At 48.0% G+C, this 18,558-nt stretch overlaps 1 protein-coding gene across 4 annotated transcripts in view; it reads left to right on the top strand.

Annotated features, from left to right (window-relative positions):
- The first annotated feature begins 3,560 nt into the window (after positions 1-3,560).
- LOC140128374 (insulin receptor substrate 1-like) overlaps positions 3,561-18,558 on the top strand; it is a 40,747-nt gene continuing 25,749 nt past the window's right edge. The window contains exons 1-2 of one of the 4 annotated variants that reach the window (XM_072150038.1): positions 3,561-3,578; positions 7,723-8,204. In XM_072150038.1, coding sequence (XP_072006139.1) covers positions 7,880-8,204 — 325 coding nt within the window. In that variant the 5' untranslated portion in view covers positions 3,561-3,578; positions 7,723-7,879. Of the gene's footprint in view, positions 3,579-5,045; positions 5,190-7,547; positions 8,205-18,558 lie in introns of those variants that run through there. The other 3 variants (XM_072150037.1, XM_072150039.1, XM_072150036.1) reach the window with 3 other exon arrangements.

The following is an 18,558-nucleotide window of genomic DNA, read 5'->3' as shown; positions in this document are numbered from 1 at the left end:
GGTGTAGCAGTGTGAGGTTGGTGATGTTACGGTGTAGCAGTGTGAGGTTACGGTGTAGCAGTGTGAGGTTACGGTGTAGCAGTGTGAGGTTACGGTGTAGCAGTGTGAGGTTACGGTGTAGCAGTGTGAGGTTGGTGATGTTACGGTGTAGCAGTGTGAGGTTACGGTGTAGCAGTGTGAGGTTACGGTGTAGCAGTGTGAGGCGGGTGATGTTACAGTGTAACAGTGTGATGTTACGGTGTAGCATTGTGAGGTCGGTGATGTTACGGTGTAGCAGTGTGAGGTTACGCTGTAGCAGTGTGAGGTCGGTAATGTTACAGTGTAGCAGTGTGAGGTTACGGTGTAGCAGTGTGAGGTTACGGTGTAGCAGTGTGAGGTTACGGTGTAGCAGTGTGAGGTCGGTGATGTTACGGTGTAGCAGTGTGAGGTTACGGTGTAGCAGTGTGAGGTTACGGTGTAGCAGTGTGAGGTTACGGTGTAGCAGTGTGAGGTTACGGTGTAGCGGTGTGAGGTCGGTGATGTTACGGTGTAGCAGTGTGAGGTCGGTGATGTTACGGTGTAGCAGTGTGAGGTTACGGTGTAGCAGTGTGAGGTTACGGTGTAGCAGTGTGAGGCGGGTGATGTTACGGTGTAGCAGTGTGAGGTCGGTGATGTTACGGTGTAGCAGTGTGAGGTTACGGTGTAGCAGTGTGAGGTTACGGTGTAGCAGTGTGAGGCGGGTGATGTTACAGTGTAGCAGTGTGAGGTCGGTGATGTTACGGTGTAGCAGTGTGAGGTTACGGTGTAGCATTGTGAGGTCGGTGATGTTACGGTGTAGCAGTGTGAGGTTACGCTGTAGCAGTGTGAGGCGGGTGATATTACGGTGTAGCGGTGTGAGGTCGGTGATGTTACAGTGTAGCAGTGTGAGGTTACGGTGTAGCAGTGTGATGTTACAGTGTAGCAGTGTGAGGTTACGGTGTAGCAGTGTGAGGTTACGGTGTAGCAGTGTGAAGTTACGGTGTAGCAGTGTGAGGTTACTGTGTAGCAGTGTGAGGCGGGTGATATTACGGTGTAGCGGTGTGAGGTCGGTGATGTTACAGTGTAGCAGTATGAGGTTACGGTGTAGCAGTGTGAGGTTACGGTGTAGCAGTGTGAGGTCGGTGATGTTACGGTGTAGCAGTATGAGGTTACGGTGTAGCAGTGTGAGGTTACGGTATAGCAGTGTGAGGTTACGGTGTAGCAGTGTGAGGTTGGTGATGTTACGGTGTAGCAGTGTGAGGTTACGGTGTAGCAGTGTGAGGTTACGGTGTAGCAGTGTGAGGTTACGGTGTAGCAGTGTGAGGTTGGTGATGTTACGGTGTAGCAGTGTGAGGTTACGGTGTAGCAGTGTGAGGTTACGGTATAGCAGTGTGAGGTTACGGTGTAGCAGTGTGAGGTTACGGTGTAGCAGTGTGAGGTTGGTGATGTTACGGTGTAGCAGTGTGAGGTTACGGTGTAGCAGTGTGAGGTTGGTGATGTTACGGTGTAGCAGTGTGAGGTTACGGTGTAGCAGTGTGAGGTTACGGTGTAGCAGTGTGAGGTTACGGTGTAGCAGTGTGAGGTTACGGTGTAGCAGTGTGAGGTTGGTGATGTTACGGTGTAGCAGTGTGAGGTTACGGTGTAGCAGTGTGAGGTTACGGTGTAGCAGTGTGAGGCGGGTGATGTTACAGTGTAACAGTGTGATGTTACGGTGTAGCAGTGTGAGGTTACGGTGTAGCAGTGTGAGGTTATGGTGTAGCAGTGTGAGGTCGGTGAGGTTACGGTGTAGCAGTGTGAGGTTACGGTGTAGCAGTGTGAGGTGACGGTGTAGCAGTGTGAGGTCGGTGATATTACGGTGTGGCAGTGTGAGGTCGGTGATGTTACGGTGTAGCAGTGTGAGGTTACGGTGTAGCAGTGTGAGGTTACGGTGTAGCAGTGTGAGGTCGGTGAGGTTACGGTGTAGCAGTGTGAGGTTACGGTGTAGCAGTGTGAGGTTACGGTGTAGCAGTGTGAGGTGACGGTGTAGCAGTGTGAGGTCGGTGATATTACGGTGTGGCAGTGTGAGGTCGGTGATGTTACGGTGTAGCAGTGTGAGGTTACGGTGTAGCAGAGCTGTGGCAGTACTACAGGTTGTGATGCTTGTGTGTTGTCTGCTGGATTGGAGCGTTGTACAGTCCTGTGTAGATAAGGAGGGTGTGAGGAACATCTCCTGTTATCTGTCTGCAGCAAACAATGTGAACACTAATTTGGAAGGTTAATAGAAGCAGAAGCTCTCCTATAGTCAGTGGTCACCAGCGCTACATGACCCCAGATTATAGGACAGGATTATACAGTGACCCCAGATTATAGGACAGGATTATACAGTGACCCCAGATTATAGGACAGGATTATACAGTGACCCCAGATTATAGGACAGGATTATACAGTGACCCCAGATTATAGGACAGGATTATACAGTGACCCCAGATTATAGGACAGGATTATACAGTGACCCCAGATTATAGGACAGGATTATACAGTGACCCCAGATTATAGGACAGGGTTATACAGTGACTTCGGGTTATAGGACAGGATTATACAGTGACCTTGGGTTATAGGACAGGATTATATACTGTCCAATAATCTGGGGTCACTGTATATAAACCCCAGCACTGTATAATCCTGTCCTATAATCTGGGGTCACTGTATATATACCTTCAATATTGTATAATCCCATCCTATAATCTGGGGTCACTGTATAATTTATTTTTATAATCTGGGGTCACAGTATAGTCCTATCCTATAATCTGGGGTTACTGTATAATCCTGTTTTATAATCTGGGGTCACTGTATAATCCTGTGCTATAATCTGGGGTCACTGTATAATCCTGTGCTATAATCTGGGGTCACTGTATAATCCTGTCCTATAATCTGGGGTCACTGTATAATCCTGTGCTATAATCTGGGGTCACTGTATAATCCTGTCCTATAATCTGGGGTCACTGTATATATACCCTCAATATTGTATAATCCCATCCTATAATCTGGGGTCACTGTATAATTTATTTTTATAATCTGGGGTCACAGTATAGTCCTATCCTATAATCTGGGGTCACTGTATAATCCTGTGCTATAATCTGGGGTCACTGTATAATCCTGTCCTATAATCTGGGGTCACTGTATAATCCTGTCCTATAATCTGGGGTCACTGTATAATCCTGTCCTATAATCTGGGGTCACAGTATAGTCCTATCCTATAATCTGGGGTCACTGTATAATCCTGTGCTATAATCTGGGGTCACTGTATAATCCTGTGCTATAATCTGGGGTCACTGTATAATCCTATGCTATAATCTGTGGTCACTGTATAATCCTCAGCATGCTGTGATGTATCGGTGGTTGGGGGAGGGGGTTTTGTGTTATCTATAAATATTTTGTGTTTTCTTTCTTTATCTGTTTCTTAGGATTTTCCTATTTGTAAAACAACATAAACAGAGAGAGGCCCCGGCCGAAGGAGAAACCACCTGAAACTGAGAAAGTATGTGCCCCGTATGCCGAGAGTGAGTGCAGTGTCTGGGGCGTGCGGTGGGTGTAGCAGCAAGGTGAGTGCAGTCTTTGGGGTGTGTGCGGGGGGTGAGAGCAGTGTCTGGGGCATGTGGAGGGTGTAGTAGCAGGGTGAGTGCAGTCTTTGGGGTGTGTGGTGGGTGTAGCAGCAGGGTGAGTGCAGTCTTTGGGGTGTGTGGTGGGTGTAGCAGCAGGGTGAGTGCAGTGGGGTGAGTGCGGTGGGTGTAGCAGCAGGGTGAGTGCAGTGGGGTGAGTGCAGTGGGTGTAGCAGCAGGGTGAGTGCGGGCTCTGGGGCGTGCGGTGGGAGTAGCAGCAGGGTTAGTGCAGTGGGTGTAGCAGCAGGGTTAGTGCAGTGGGGTGAGTGCGGTGGGTGTAGCAGCAGGGTGAGTGCTGTCTTTGGGGTGTGCGGTGGGTGTAGCAGCAGGGTGAGTGCTGTCTTTGGGGTGTGTGGTGGGTGTAGCAGCAGGGTGAGTGCAGTGGGGTGAGTGCAGTGGGTGTATCAGCAGGGTGGTGCGGGCTCCAGGGTGTGCGGTGGGTGTAGCAGCAGGGTTAGTGCAGTGGGGTGAGTGCAGTCTTTGGGGCGTGCGGTGGGAGTAGCAGCAGGGTGAGTGCAGTGGGGTGAGTGCAGTCTTTGGGGTGTGTGGTGGGTGTAGCAGCAGGGTGAGTGCAGTGGGGTGAGTGCGGTGGGTGTAGCAGCAGGGTGAGTGCGGTCTCTGGGGCGTGCAGTGGGAGTAGCAGCAGGGTTAGTGCAGGGGGGTGAGTGCAGTGGGAGTAGCAGCAGGGTGAGTGCAGTCTCTGGGGTGTGCAGTGGGTGTAGCAGCAGGGTTAGTGCAGTGGGGTGAGTGCGGTGGGAGTAGCAGCAGGGTGAGTGCAGTCTCTGGGGTGTGCAGTGGGTGTAGCAGCAGGGTTAGTGCAGTGGGGTGAGTGCGGTGGGAGTAGTAGCAGGGTGAGTGCAGTCTCTGGGGCGTGCAGTGGGTGTAGCAGCAGGGTTAGTGCAGTAGCAGGGTTAGTGCAGTGGGGTGAGTGCGGTGGGTGTAGCAGCAGGGTGAGTGCGGTGGGTGTAGCAGCAGGGTGAGTGCGGTGGGTGTAGCAGCAGGGTGAGTGCGGTGGGTGTAGCAGCAGGGTGGGTGTAGCAGCAGGGTGAGTGCGGTGGGTGTAGCAGCAGGGTTAGTGCAGTAGCAGGGTGAGTGCAGTGGGGTGAGTGCGGTGGGTGTAGCAGCAGGGTGAGTGCGGTGGGTGTAGCAGCAGTGTGAGTACAGTGTGAGTGCAGTGGGGTGAGTGCGGTGGGTGTAGCAGCAGGGTTAGTGCGGTGGGTGTAGCAGCAGGGTTAGTGCAGTAGCAGGGTTAGTGCAGTGGGGTGAGTGCGGTGGGTGTAGCAGCAGGGTGAGTGCGGTGGGTGTAGCAGCAGGGTGAGTGCGGTGGGTGTAGCAGCAGGGTGAGTGCGGTGGGTGTAGCAGCAGGGTGGTGCGGGCTCTAGGACCCTGCGCCTCCTGTCTTGCAGCCGCTCTCTGACCATGGGTGGAGACTGCAGACAAGTTGAGCTGCTGCGGCTGAGCTGCCCCCGTGCTGCCCCTGACTGCTGCTGAGCCTGACGCCCCCCGGAGCCCCCGGCATGAGGACTGAGCCCCTGCATGTGCTGCCCGGATCAGGTAGTATGGAGGCCCCCGGGGGTGCAGGAGCTGCCGCCTGACACACTGTGACGCCCCTCCTGCTCTCTGCATTATTTTTCCTTGGGAAACTTGAATGTGACTTTCCAGAGACTGATTATTTCTTGCGTCTCGCGTGGATTTTCAGTGTTTTTTTGTGTTTTTGCTGCATTTTTTCTCAGGTTTTTGGTGATTTAGCTGCGGCAGACGGGGGGTTAATGCTGAAACTGCAATTTATTTAAAGTGACAGCTACGTGTTTTTTTGTTTTTTTTTCCCTTCAGGTGTCATCCTATTGCGCCAATTATTTTAGGATTTCCAAATTTTCTCCCCCTTGAATGTTTTTTTCCACAGCGGAGGCGACAGCTGCTGCCCCTCCCCCCCGCGCCTCACGTTTGTGCCTTCCGTCAATCATTAACCATCTCCGACACCTTTTACCTTTTCCTTTAGTTTTTCGCTTCGTTATTTGCACATTTTTTACTTCTCCGGAATATTATAAGAAAACGTTCCTGCACTATTATTATTATTATTATTTGCTGGGCTTCGCGGAGGATTTTTTTATTTTTTGGAAGTTGCTTGAATGTAGACATCGATTTTCCTGGAGACTTCGGGGCAGAGACAATGTTGCGTCTGTTCCTTTCCCATTGAATAAATCACTTTTTCTTGGAACAGATGTTAAAGGGAAGAAAAAAAAAACCTTGGGAATTAAAGTGTCGGTTGTCTAGAGCGCCCCCTTCATCGCCCCCGGGGGAGGACGCGGCTGATCTGGGCCCGGGGCTCGTATCGTCTCTTCTCACATGACTTTTTTCTGATTTTCTGTAAACTTCTTGTTAAAAAAAAACCCAATATATTATTAAAGTTTAAATAAATTTTGCTAAACTTTAGGTTCAAAAAAGAAAGCAGGGCGCAGGGTGTGTAGCGGGTGGCAGAGGGGGCGCAGGGTGTGTAGCGGGTGGCAGAGGGGGCGCAGGGTGTGTAGCGGGTGGCAGAGGGGGCACAGGGTGTGTAGCGGGTGGCAGAGGGGGCGCAGGGTGTGTAGCGGGTGGCAGAGGGGGCGCAGGGTGTGTAGCGGGTGGCAGAGGGGGCGCAGGGTGTGTAGCGGGTGGCAGAGGGGGCGCAGGGTGTGTAGCGGGTGTCTAGAGGGGGCGCAGGGTGTGTAGCGGGTGTCTAGAGGGGGCGCAGGGTGTCTAGACGGGGCGCAGGGTGTCTAGACGGGGCGCAGCGTGTCTAGACGGGGCGCAGGGTGTCTAGACGGGGCGCAGGGTGTCTAGACGGGGCACAGGGTGTGTAGCGGGTGGCATAGGGGGCGCAGAGTGGGTAGCGGGTGGCAGAGCAGGGCGCAGGGTGTGCAGAGGGGGAGCAGGGTGTCTAGTGGGGGCACAGGGTGTGTAGCGGGTGGCAGAGGGGGCACAGGGTGTGTAGCGGGAGGCAGAGGGGGCACAGGGTGTGTAGCGGGTGGCAGAGGGGGCGCAGGGTGTGTAGCGGGTGGCAGAGGGGGCACAGGGTGTGTAGCGGGTGGCAGAAGGGGTGCAGGGTGTCTCGAGGGGGCACATGGTGAGTAGCGGGTGGAAGAGGGGGCACAGGGTGTGTAGCGGGTGTCTAGAGGGGGCGCAGGGTGTCTAGAGGGGGCACAGGGTGTGTAGCGGGAGGCAGAGGGGGCACAGGGTGTGTAGCGGGAGGCAGAGGGGGCACAGGGTGTGTAGCGGGAGGCAGAGGGGGCACAGGGTGTGTAGCGGGAGGCAGAGGGGGCACAGGGTGTGTAGCGGGTGGTACCGGGGAGAGCAGGGGCAGGCTGTGTAGCGGGTGGTACCGGGGAGAGCAGGGGCAGGCCGTGTAGCGGGGAGAGCAGGGGCAGGCCGTGTAGCGGGTGGTACCGGGGAGAGCAGGAGCAGGCCGTGTAGCGGGTGGTACCGGGGAGAGCGGGGGCAGGCTGTGTAGTGGGTGGTACCGGGGAGAGCGGGGGCAGGTTGTGTAGTGGGTGATACCGGGGAGAGCAGGGGCAGGCTGTGTAGTGGGTGGTACCGGGGAGAGCAGGGGCAGGCTGTGTAGTGGGTGGTACCGGGGAGAGCAGGGGCAGGCTGTGTAGTGGGTGATACCGGGGAGAGCGGGGCAGGCTGTGTAGTGGGTGGTACCGGGGAGAGCAGGGGCAGGCTGTGTAGTGGGTGGTGCCGGGGAAAGCAGAGGCAGGCTGTGTAGTGGGTGGTCCCAGGGAGGGCAGAGGCAGGCAGTGTAGTGGGTGGTACCTGGGAGAGGAGGGGCAGGCTGTGTAGTGGGTGGTACCGGGTAGAGCCGGGCGGGCTGGGTAGTGGGTGGTACCAGGTAGAGCGGGGGCGGGCTGTGTAGTGGGTGGTACCGGGTAGAGCGGGGGCGGGCTGTGTAGTGGGTGGTATCGGGGAGAGCGGGGGCGGGCTGTGTAGTGGGTAGTACTTGGACATCAGGGCTGCAGAGTCTTCAGGGATGGTCGAGGACTTGAGCTCCTCAGATTATGTAGCAGATTTTACAGAAAATAAGTGACTATTTTTTTACATTTTCTTAAAGAAAAAAACTAAATATTGGGAGTCTGGAGGATAAACAGAACCGGTGCTTTCTACCAGGACATTGGAGCAAACTCTAAGGATTCTGGATTTTTTTTTGTCTGTTTGTGAATTGATTTTTGACAAGATAATGAAAATTTAATAATCCAAAACCGGAGACTATGGAGGACGTGAAGAAGTGCGGCTACCTCCGCAAGCAGAAGTCAATGCGCAGGAGGTTCTTTGTTCTACGAGGCGCCGGACCTCGGGGGCCGGCCCGTCTAGAGTACTATGACAATGAGAAGAAGTTCCGGATGGCAGATGGCTCCGGGGGGCCAAGGGGAAGCGTCACCCTGGAGGAGGCGTTTGGGGTCAACAAGAGAGCGGATGCCAAGAGGCGACACCTCCTGGTGCTATATACCCCAGACGGGGGCCTGAGTGTGTCTGCCGAGGGAGAAGAGGAGCAGGACGCCTGGTACCAAGCCATACAGGAACTACAAGCCCAAGGTAATGACACCGACACCAGAACCACAACTTACACGTGGGAGAATCCCACCAACAAACATGAAGAGTACAGCCAATATATATACAGGTTATGGGGTAGTAGTAGTGTCTGGGCTGTGTGTATATATACAGGTTATGGGGTAGTAGTAGTGTCTGGGCTGTGTGTATATACAGGTTATGGGGTAGTAGTAGTGTCTGGGCTGTGTATATATACAGGTTATGGGGTAGTAGTAGTGTCTGGGCTGTGTATATACAGGTTATGGGGTAGTAGTAGTGTCTGGGCTGTGTATATATACAGGTTATGGGGTAGTAGTAGTGTCTGGGCTGTGTGTATATATACAGGTTATGGGGTAGTAGTAGTGTCTGGGCTGTGTGTATATATACAGGTTATGGGGTAGTAGTAGTGTCTGGCCTGTGTATATATACAGGTTATGGGGTAGTAGTAGTGTCTGGGCTGTGTGTATATATACAGGTTATGGGGTAGTAGTAGTGTCTGGGCTGTGTATATATACAGGTTATGGGGTAGTAGTAGTGTCTGGGCTGTGTGTATATATACAGGTTATGGGGTAGTAGTAGTGTCTGGGCTGTGTATATATATACAGGTTATGGGGTAGTAGTAGTGTCTGGGCTGTGTGTATATATACAGGTTATGGGGTAGTAGTAGTGTCTGGGCTGTGTATATATACAGGTTATGGGGTAGTAGTAGTGTCTGGGCTGTGTATATATACAGGTTATGGGGTAGTAGTAGTGTCTGGGCTGTGTGTATATACAGGTTATGGGGTAGTAGTAGTGTCTGGGCTGTGTATATATACAGGTTATGGGGTAGTAGTAGTGTCTGGGCTGTGTATATATACAGGTTATGGGGTAGTAGTAGTGTCTGGGCTGTGTGTGTATATATACAGGTTATGGGGTAGTAGTAGTGTCTGGGCTGTGTGTATATATACAGGTTATGGGGTAGTAGTAGTGTCTGGGCTGTGTGTGTATATACAGGTTATGGGGTAGTAGTAGTGTCTGGGCTGTGTGTATATACAGGTTATGGGGTAGTAGTAGTGTCTGGGCTGTGTATATATATACAGGTTATGGGGTAGTAGTAGTGTCTGGGCTGTGTGTGTATATACAGGTTATGGGGTAGTAGTAGTGTCTGGGCTGTGTGTATATACAGGTTATGGGGTAGTAGTAGTGTCTGGGCTGTGTATATATACAGGTTATGGGGTAGTAGTAGTGTCTGGGCTGTGTATATACAGGTTATGGGGTAGTAGTAGTGTCTGGGCTGTGTATATATACAGGTTATGGGGTAGTAGTAGTGTCTGGGCTGTGTGTATATATACAGGTTATGGGGTAGTAGTAGTGTCTGGGCTGTGTATATATACAGGTTATGGGGTAGTAGTAGTGTCTGGGCTGTGTATATATATACAGGTTATGGGGTAGTAGTAGTGTCTGGGCTGTGTATATATACAGGTTATGGGGTAGTAGTAGTGTCTGGGCTGTGTATATATATACAGGTTATGGGGTAGTAGTAGTGTCTGGGCTGTGTATATATACAGGTTATGGGGTAGTAGTAGTGTCTGGGCTGTGTGTATATACAGGTTATGGGGTAGTAGTAGTGTCTGGCCTGTGTATATATACAGGTTATGGGGTAGTAGTAGTGTCTGGGCTGTGTGTATATACAGGTTATGGGGTAGTAGTAGTGTCTGGGCTGTGTGTATATATACAGGTTATGGGGTAGTAGTAGTGTCTGGGCTGTGTGTATATACAGGTTATGGGGTAGTAGTAGTGTCTGGGCTGTATATATATACAGGTTATGGGGTAGTAGTAGTGTCTGGGCTGTGTGTATATATACAGGTTATGGGGTAGTAGTAGTGTCTGGGCTGTGTATATATACAGGTTATGGGGTAGTAGTAGTGTCTGGGCTGTGTATATATACAGGTTATGGGGTAGTAGTAGTGTCTGGGCTGTATATATATACAGGTTATGGGGTAGTAGTAGTGTCTGGGCTGTGTGTATATATACAGGTTATGGGGTAGTAGTAGTGTCTGGGCTGTGTATATATACAGGTTATGGGGTAGTAGTAGTGTCTGGGCTGTGTATATATACAGGTTATGGGGTAGTAGTAGTGTCTGGGCTGTGTATATATATACAGGTTATGGGGTAGTAGTAGTGTCTGGGCTGTGTATATATACAGGTTATGGGGTAGTAGTAGTGTCTGGGCTGTGTATATATACAGGTTATGGGGTAGTAGTAGTGTCTGGGCTGTGTATATATACAGGTTATGGGGTAGTAGTAGTGTCTGGGCTGTGTGTATATACAGGTTATGGGGTAGTAGTAGTGTCTGGGCTGTGTATATATATACAGGTTATGGGGTAGTAGTAGTGTCTGGGCTGTGTATATATACAGGTTATGGGGTAGTAGTAGTGTCTGGGCTGTGTGTATATATACAGGTTATGGGGTAGTAGTAGTGTCTGGGCTGTGTATATACAGGTTATGGGGTAGTAGTAGTGTCTGGGCTGTGTGTATATACAGGTTATGGGGTAGTAGTAGTGTCTGGGCTGTGTATATATACAGGTTATGGGGTAGTAGTAGTGTCTGGGCTGTGTGTATATACAGGTTATGGGGTAGTAGTAGTGTCTGGGCTGTGTGTATATACAGGTTATGGGGTAGTAGTAGTGTCTGGGCTGTGTATATATACAGGTTATGGGGTAGTAGTAGTGTCTGGGCTGTGTGTATATATACAGGTTATGGGGTAGTAGTAGTGTCTGGGCTGTGTATATATATATACAGGTTATGGGGTAGTAGTAGTGTCTGGGCTGTGTATATATATATATACAGGTTATGGGGTAGTAGTAGTGTCTGGGCTGTGTATATACAGGTTATGGGGTAGTAGTAGTGTCTGGGCTGTGTATATACAGGTTATGGGGTAGTAGTAGTGTCTGGGCTGTGTATATATACAGGTTATGGGGTAGTAGTAGTGTCTGGGCTGTGTGTATATACAGGTTATGGGGTAGTAGTAGTGTCTGGGCTGTGTATATATATACAGGTTATGGGGTAGTAGTAGTGTCTGGGCTGTGTGTATATATATACAGGTTATGGGGTAGTAGTAGTGTCTGGGCTGTGTGTATATACAGGTTATGGGGTAGTAGTAGTGTCTGGGCTGTGTGTATATATACAGGTTATGGGGTAGTAGTAGTGTCTGAGCTGTGTATATATACAGGTTATGGGGTAGTAGTAGTGTCTGGGCTGTGTGTATATATACAGGTTATGGGGTAGTAGTAGTGTCTGGGCTGTGTATATATACAGGTTATGGGGTAGTAGTAGTGTCTGGGCTGTGTGTATATATACAGGTTATGGGGTAGTAGTAGTGTCTGGGCTGTGTATATATACAGGTTATGGGGTAGTAGTAGTGTCTGGGCTGTGTGTATATATACAGGTTATGGGGTAGTAGTAGTGTCTGGGCTGTGTGTATATATACAGGTTATGGGGTAGTAGTAGTGTCTGGGCTGTGTATATATATATACAGGTTATGGGGTAGTAGTAGTGTCTGGGCTGTGTGTATATATACAGGTTATGGGGTAGTAGTAGTGTCTGGGCTGTGTATATATATACAGGTTATGGGGTAGTAGTAGTGTCTGGGCTGTGTATATATACAGGTTATGGGGTAGTAGTAGTGTCTGGGCTGTGTATATACAGGTTATGGGGTAGTAGTAGTGTCTGGGCTGTGTATATATACAGGTTATGGGGTAGTAGTAGTGTCTGGGCTGTGTGTATATATACAGGTTATGGGGTAGTAGTAGTGTCTGGGCTGTGTGTATATATACAGGTTATGGGGTAGTAGTAGTGTCTGGGCTGTGTGTATATATACAGGTTATGGGGTAGTAGTAGTGTCTGGGCTGTGTGTATATATACAGGTTATGGGGTAGTAGTAGTGTCTGGGCTGTGTATATATACAGGTTATGGGGTAGTAGTAGTGTCTGGGCTGTGTGTATATATACAGGTTATGGGGTAGTAGTAGTGTCTGGGCTGTGTATATACAGGTTATGGGGTAGTAGTAGTGTCTGGGCTGTGTATATATACAGGTTATGGGGTAGTAGTAGTGTCTGGGCTGTGTATATATACAGGTTATGGGGTAGTAGTAGTGTCTGGGCTGTGTATATACAGGTTATGGGGTAGTAGTAGTGTCTGGGCTGTGTATATATACAGGTTATGGGGTAGTAGTAGTGTCTGGGCTGTGTATATACAGGTTATGGGGTAGTAGTAGTGTCTGGGCTGTGTATATATACAGGTTATGGGGTAGTAGTAGTGTCTGGGCTGTGTGTATATATACAGGTTATGGGGTAGTAGTAGTGTCTGGGCTGTGTATATATACAGGTTATGGGGTAGTAGTAGTGTCTGGGCTGTGTATATATATACAGGTTATGGGGTAGTAGTAGTGTCTGGGCTGTGTATATATACAGGTTATGGGGTAGTAGTAGTGTCTGGGCTGTGTATATATATACAGGTTATGGGGTAGTAGTAGTGTCTGGCCTGTGTATATATACAGGTTATGGGGTAGTAGTAGTGTCTGGGCTGTGTGTATATACAGGTTATGGGGTAGTAGTAGTGTCTGGGCTGTGTATATATACAGGTTATGGGGTAGTAGTAGTGTCTGGGCTGTGTATATATACAGGTTATGGGGTAGTAGTAGTGTCTGGGCTGTGTATATATATACAGGTTATGGGGTAGTAGTAGTGTCTGGGCTGTGTGTATATATACAGGTTATGGGGTAGTAGTAGTGTCTGGCCTGTGTATATATATACAGGTTATGGGGTAGTAGTAGTGTCTGGGCTGTGTATATATACAGGTTATGGGGTAGTAGTAGTGTCTGGGCTGTGTATATATACAGGTTATGGGGTAGTAGTAGTGTCTGGGCTGTGTATATATACAGGTTATGGGGTAGTAGTAGTGTCTGGGCTGTGTATATATACAGGTTATGGGGTAGTAGTAGTGTCTGGGCTGTGTATATATATACAGGTTATGGGGTAGTAGTAGTGTCTGGGCTGTGTGTATATACAGGTTATGGGGTAGTAGTAGTGTCTGGGCTGTGTATATATATACAGGTTATGGGGTAGTAGTAGTGTCTGGGCTGTGTGTATATATACAGGTTATGGGGTAGTAGTAGTGTCTGGGCTGTGTGTATATATACAGGTTATGGGGTAGTAGTAGTGTCTGGGCTGTGTATATATACAGGTTATGGGGTAGTAGTAGTGTCTGGGCTGTGTATATATACAGGTTATGGGGTAGTAGTAGTGTCTGGGCTGTGTGTATATATATACAGGTTATGGGGTAGTAGTAGTGTCTGGGCTGTGTGTATATATACAGGTTATGGGGTAGTAGTGTCTGGGCTGTGTATATATACAGGTTATGGGGTAGTAGTAGTGTCTGGGCTGTGTGTATATATACAGGTTATGGGGTAGTAGTAGTGTCTGGGCTGTGTATATATACAGGTTATGGGGTAGTAGTAGTGTCTGGGCTGTGTGTATATACAGGTTATGGGGTAGTAGTAGTGTCTGGGCTGTGTATATATACAGGTTATGGGGTAGTAGTAGTGTCTGGGCTGTATATATATACAGGTTATGGGGTAGTAGTAGTGTCTGGGCTGTGTATATATACAGGTTATGGGGTAGTAGTAGTGTCTGGGCTGTGTGTATATATATACAGGTTATGGGGTAGTAGTAGTGTCTGGGCTGTGTGTATATATATACAGGTTATGGGGTAGTAGTAGTGTCTGGGCTGTGTATATATATACAGGTTATGGGGTAGTAGTAGTGTCTGGGCTGTGTGTATATATACAGGTTATGGGGTAGTAGTAGTGTCTGGGCTGTGTGTATATACAGGTTATGGGGTAGTAGTAGTGTCTGGGCTGTGTGTATATATACAGGTTATGGGGTAGTAGTAGTGTCTGGGCTGTGTATATATACAGGTTATGGGGTAGTAGTAGTGTCTGGGCTGTGTGTATATACAGGTTATGGGGTAGTAGTAGTGTCTGGGCTGTGTATATATATACAGGTTATGGGGTAGTAGTAGTGTCTGGGCTGTGTGTATATATACAGGTTATGGGGTAGTAGTAGTGTCTGGGCTGTGTATATATACAGGTTATGGGGTAGTAGTAGTGTCTGGGCTGTGTGTATATACAGGTTATGGGGTAGTAGTAGTGTCTGGGCTGTGTGTATATATACAGGTTATGGGGTAGTAGTAGTGTCTGGGCTGTGTATATATATACAGGTTATGGGGTAGTAGTAGTGTCTGGGCTGTGTATATACAGGTTATGGGGTAGTAGTAGTGTCTGGGCTGTGTATATATACAGGTTATGGGGTAGTAGTAGTGTCTGGGCTGTGTGTATATATACAGGTTATGGGGTAGTAGTAGTGTCTGGGCTGTGTATATATACAGGTTATGGGGTAGTAGTAGTGTCTGGGCTGTGTATATATACAGGTTATGGGGTAGTAGTAGTGTCTGGGCTGTGTGTATATATACAGGTTATGGGGTAGTAGTAGTGTCTGGGCTGTGTATATACAGGTTATGGGGTAGTAGTAGTGTCTGGGCTGTGTATATATATACAGGTTATGGGGTAGTAGTAGTGTCTGGGCTGTGTATATATACAGGTTATGGGGTAGTAGTAGTGTCTGGGCTGTGTGTATATATACAGGTTATGGGGTAGTAGTAGTGTCTGGGCTGTGTGTGTATATACAGGTTATGGGGTAGTAGTAGTGTCTGGGCTGTGTATATATACAGGTTATGGGGTAGTAGTAGTGTCTGGGCTGTGTGTATATATACAGGTTATGGGGTAGTAGTAGTGTCTGGGCTGTGTATATATACAGGTTATGGGGTAGTAGTAGTGTCTGGGCTGTGTATATATACAGGTTATGGGGTAGTAGTAGTGTCTGGGCTGTGTATATATACAGGTTATGGGGTAGTAGTAGTAGTGTCTGGGCTGTGTATATATACAGGTTATGGGGTAGTAGTAGTAGTGTCTGGGCTGTGTATATATACAGGTTATGGGGTAGTAGTAGTAGTGTCTGGGCTGTGTATATATATATACAGGTTATGGGGTAGTAGTAGTGTCTGGGCTGTGTGTATATATACAGGTTATGGGGTAGTAGTAGTGTCTGGGCTGTGTATATATACAGGTTATGGGGTAGTAGTAGTGTCTGGGCTGTGTATATATACAGGTTATGGGGTAGTAGTAGTGTCTGGGCTGTGTATATATACAGGTTATGGGGTAGTAGTAGTGTCTGGGCTGTGTATATATATACAGGTTATGGGGTAGTAGTAGTGTCTGGGCTGTGTATATATACAGGTTATGGGGTAGTAGTAGTGTCTGGGCTGTGTGTATATATACAGGTTATGGGGTAGTAGTAGTGTCTGGGCTGTGTGTATATATACAGGTTATGGGGTAGTAGTAGTGTCTGGGCTGTGTATATATACAGGTTATGGGGTAGTAGTAGTGTCTGGGCTGTGTATATACAGGTTATGGGGTAGTAGTAGTGTCTGGGCTGTGTATATATATACAGGTTATGGGGTAGTAGTAGTGTCTGGGCTGTGTATATATACAGGTTATGGGGTAGTAGTAGTGTCTGGGCTGTGTATATATACAGGTTATGGGGTAGTAGTAGTGTCTGGGCTGTGTGTATATATACAGGTTATGGGGTAGTAGTAGTGTCTGGGCTGTGTATATATACAGGTTATGGGGTAGTAGTAGTGTCTGGGCTGTATATATACAGGTTATGGGGTAGTAGTAGTGTCTGGGCTGTGTATATATACAGGTTATGGGGTAGTAGTAGTGTCTGGGCTGTGTGTATATATACAGGTTATGGGGTAGTAGTAGTGTCTGGGCTGTGTGTATATATACAGGTTATGGGGTAGTAGTAGTGTCTGGGCTGTGTATATACAGGTTATGGGGTAGTAGTAGTGTCTGGGCTGTGTATATATATACAGGTTATGGGGTAGTAGTAGTGTCTGGGCTGTGTATATACAGGTTATGGGGTAGTAGTAGTGTCTGGGCTGTGTATATATACAGGTTATGGGGTAGTAGTAGTGTCTGGGCTGTGTGTATATATACAGGTTATGGGGTAGTAGTAGTGTCTGGGCTGTGTATATATACAGGTTATGGGGTAGTAGTAGTGTCTGGGCTGTGTATATATACAGGTTATGGGGTAGTAGTAGTGTCTGGGCTGTGTGTATATATACAGGTTATGGGGTAGTAGTAGTGTCTGGGCTGTGTGTATATACAGGTTATGGGGTAGTAGTAGTGTCTGGGCTGTGTATATATACAGGTTATGGGGTAGTAGTAGTGTCTGGGCTGTGTATATACAGGTTATGGGGTAGTAGTAGTGTCTGGGCTGTGTATATATACAGGTTATGGGGTAGTAGTAGTGTCTGGGCTGTGTGTATATATACAGGTTATGGGGTAGTAGTAGTGTCTGGGCTGTGTGTATATATACAGGTTATGGGGTAGTAGTAGTGTCTGGGCTGTGTGTATATATACAGGTTATGGGGTAGTAGTAGTGTCTGGGCTGTGTATATATACAGGTTATGGGGTAGTAGTAGTGTCTGGGCTGTGTATATATATACAGGTTATGGGGTAGTAGTAGTGTCTGGGCTGTGTGTATATATATACAGGTTATGGGGTAGTAGTAGTGTCTGGGCTGTGTGTATATATACAGGTTATGGGGTAGTAGTAGTGTCTGGGCTGTGTGTATATACAGGTTATGGGGTAGTAGTAGTGTCTGGGCTGTGTATATATACAGGTTATGGGGTAGTAGTAGTGTCTGGGCTGTGTATATATACAGGTTATGGGGTAGTAGTAGTGTCTGGGCTGTGTATATATACAGGTTATGGGGTAGTAGTAGTGTCTGGGCTGTGTGTATATATACAGGTTATGGGGTAGTAGTAGTGTCTGGGCTGTGTGTATATATACAGGTTATGGGGTAGTAGTAGTGTCTGGGCTGTGTGTATATACAGGTTATGGGGTAGTAGTAGTGTCTGGGCTGTGTATATACAGGTTATGGGGTAGTAGTAGTGTCTGGGCTGTGTGTATATATACAGGTTATGGGGTAGTAGTAGTGTCTGGGCTGTGTATATATACAGGTTATGGGGTAGTAGTAGTGTCTGGGCTGTGTATATATACAGGTTATGGGGTAGTAGTAGTGTCTGGGCTGTGTATATATACAGGTTATGGGGTAGTAGTAGTGTCTGGGCTGTGTATATATATACAGGTTATGGGGTAGTAGTAGTGTCTGGGCTGTGTATATATACAGGTTATGGGGTAGTAGTAGTGTCTGGGCTGTGTATATACAGGTTATGGGGTAGTAGTAGTGTCTGGGCTGTGTATATATACAGGTTATGGGGTAGTAGTAGTGTCTGGGCTGTGTATATATATACAGGTTATGGGGTAGTAGTAGTGTCTGGGCTGTGTATATATACAGGTTATGGGGTAGTAGTAGTGTCTGGGCTGTGTATATACAGGTTATGGGGTAGTAGTAGTGTCTGGGCTGTATATATACAGGTTATGGGGTAGTAGTAGTGTCTGGGCTGTGTATATATACAGGTTATGGGGTAGTAGTAGTGTCTGGGCTGTGTATATATATACAGGTTATGGGGTAGTAGTAGTGTCTGGGCTGTGTATATATACAGGTTATGGGGTAGTAGTAGTGTCTGGGCTGTGTATATACAGGTTATGGGGTAGTAGTAGTGTCTGGGCTGTGTGTATATATACAGGTTATGGGGTAGTAGTAGTGTCTGGGCTGTGTGTATATATACAGGTTATGGGGTAGTAGTAGTGTCTGGGCTGTGTATATATACAGGTTATGGGGTAGTAGTAGTGTCTGGGCTGTATATATACAGGTTATGGGGTAGTAGTAGTGTCTGGGCTGTGTGTATATACAGGTTATGGGGTAGTAGTAGTGTCTGGGCTGTGTATATACAGGTTATGGGGTAGTAGTAGTGTCTGGGCTGTGTATATATACAGGTTATGGGGTAGTAGTAGTGTCTGGGCTGTGTATATACAGGTTATGGGGTAGTAGTAGTGTCTGGGCTGTGTATATATACAGGTTATGGGGTAGTAGTAGTGTCTGGGCTGTGTATATATACAGGTTATGGGGTAGTAGTAGTGTCTGGGCTGTGTATATATACAGGTTATGGGGTAGTAGTAGTGTCTGGGCTGTGTATATATACAGGTTATGGGGTAGTAGTAGTGTCTGGGCTGTGTATATATACAGGTTATGGGGTAGTAGTAGTGTCTGGGCTGTGTGTATATATACAGGTTATGGGGTAGTAGTAGTGTCTGGGCTGTGTATATACAGGTTATGGGGTAGTAGTAGTGTCT

This window comes from Engystomops pustulosus, chromosome 4 (genome assembly GCF_040894005.1).
Source record: "Engystomops pustulosus chromosome 4, aEngPut4.maternal, whole genome shotgun sequence".
Taxonomy (NCBI): domain Eukaryota; kingdom Metazoa; phylum Chordata; class Amphibia; order Anura; family Leptodactylidae; genus Engystomops; species Engystomops pustulosus.
This window is presented reverse-complemented; position numbering and strand designations above follow the sequence as displayed.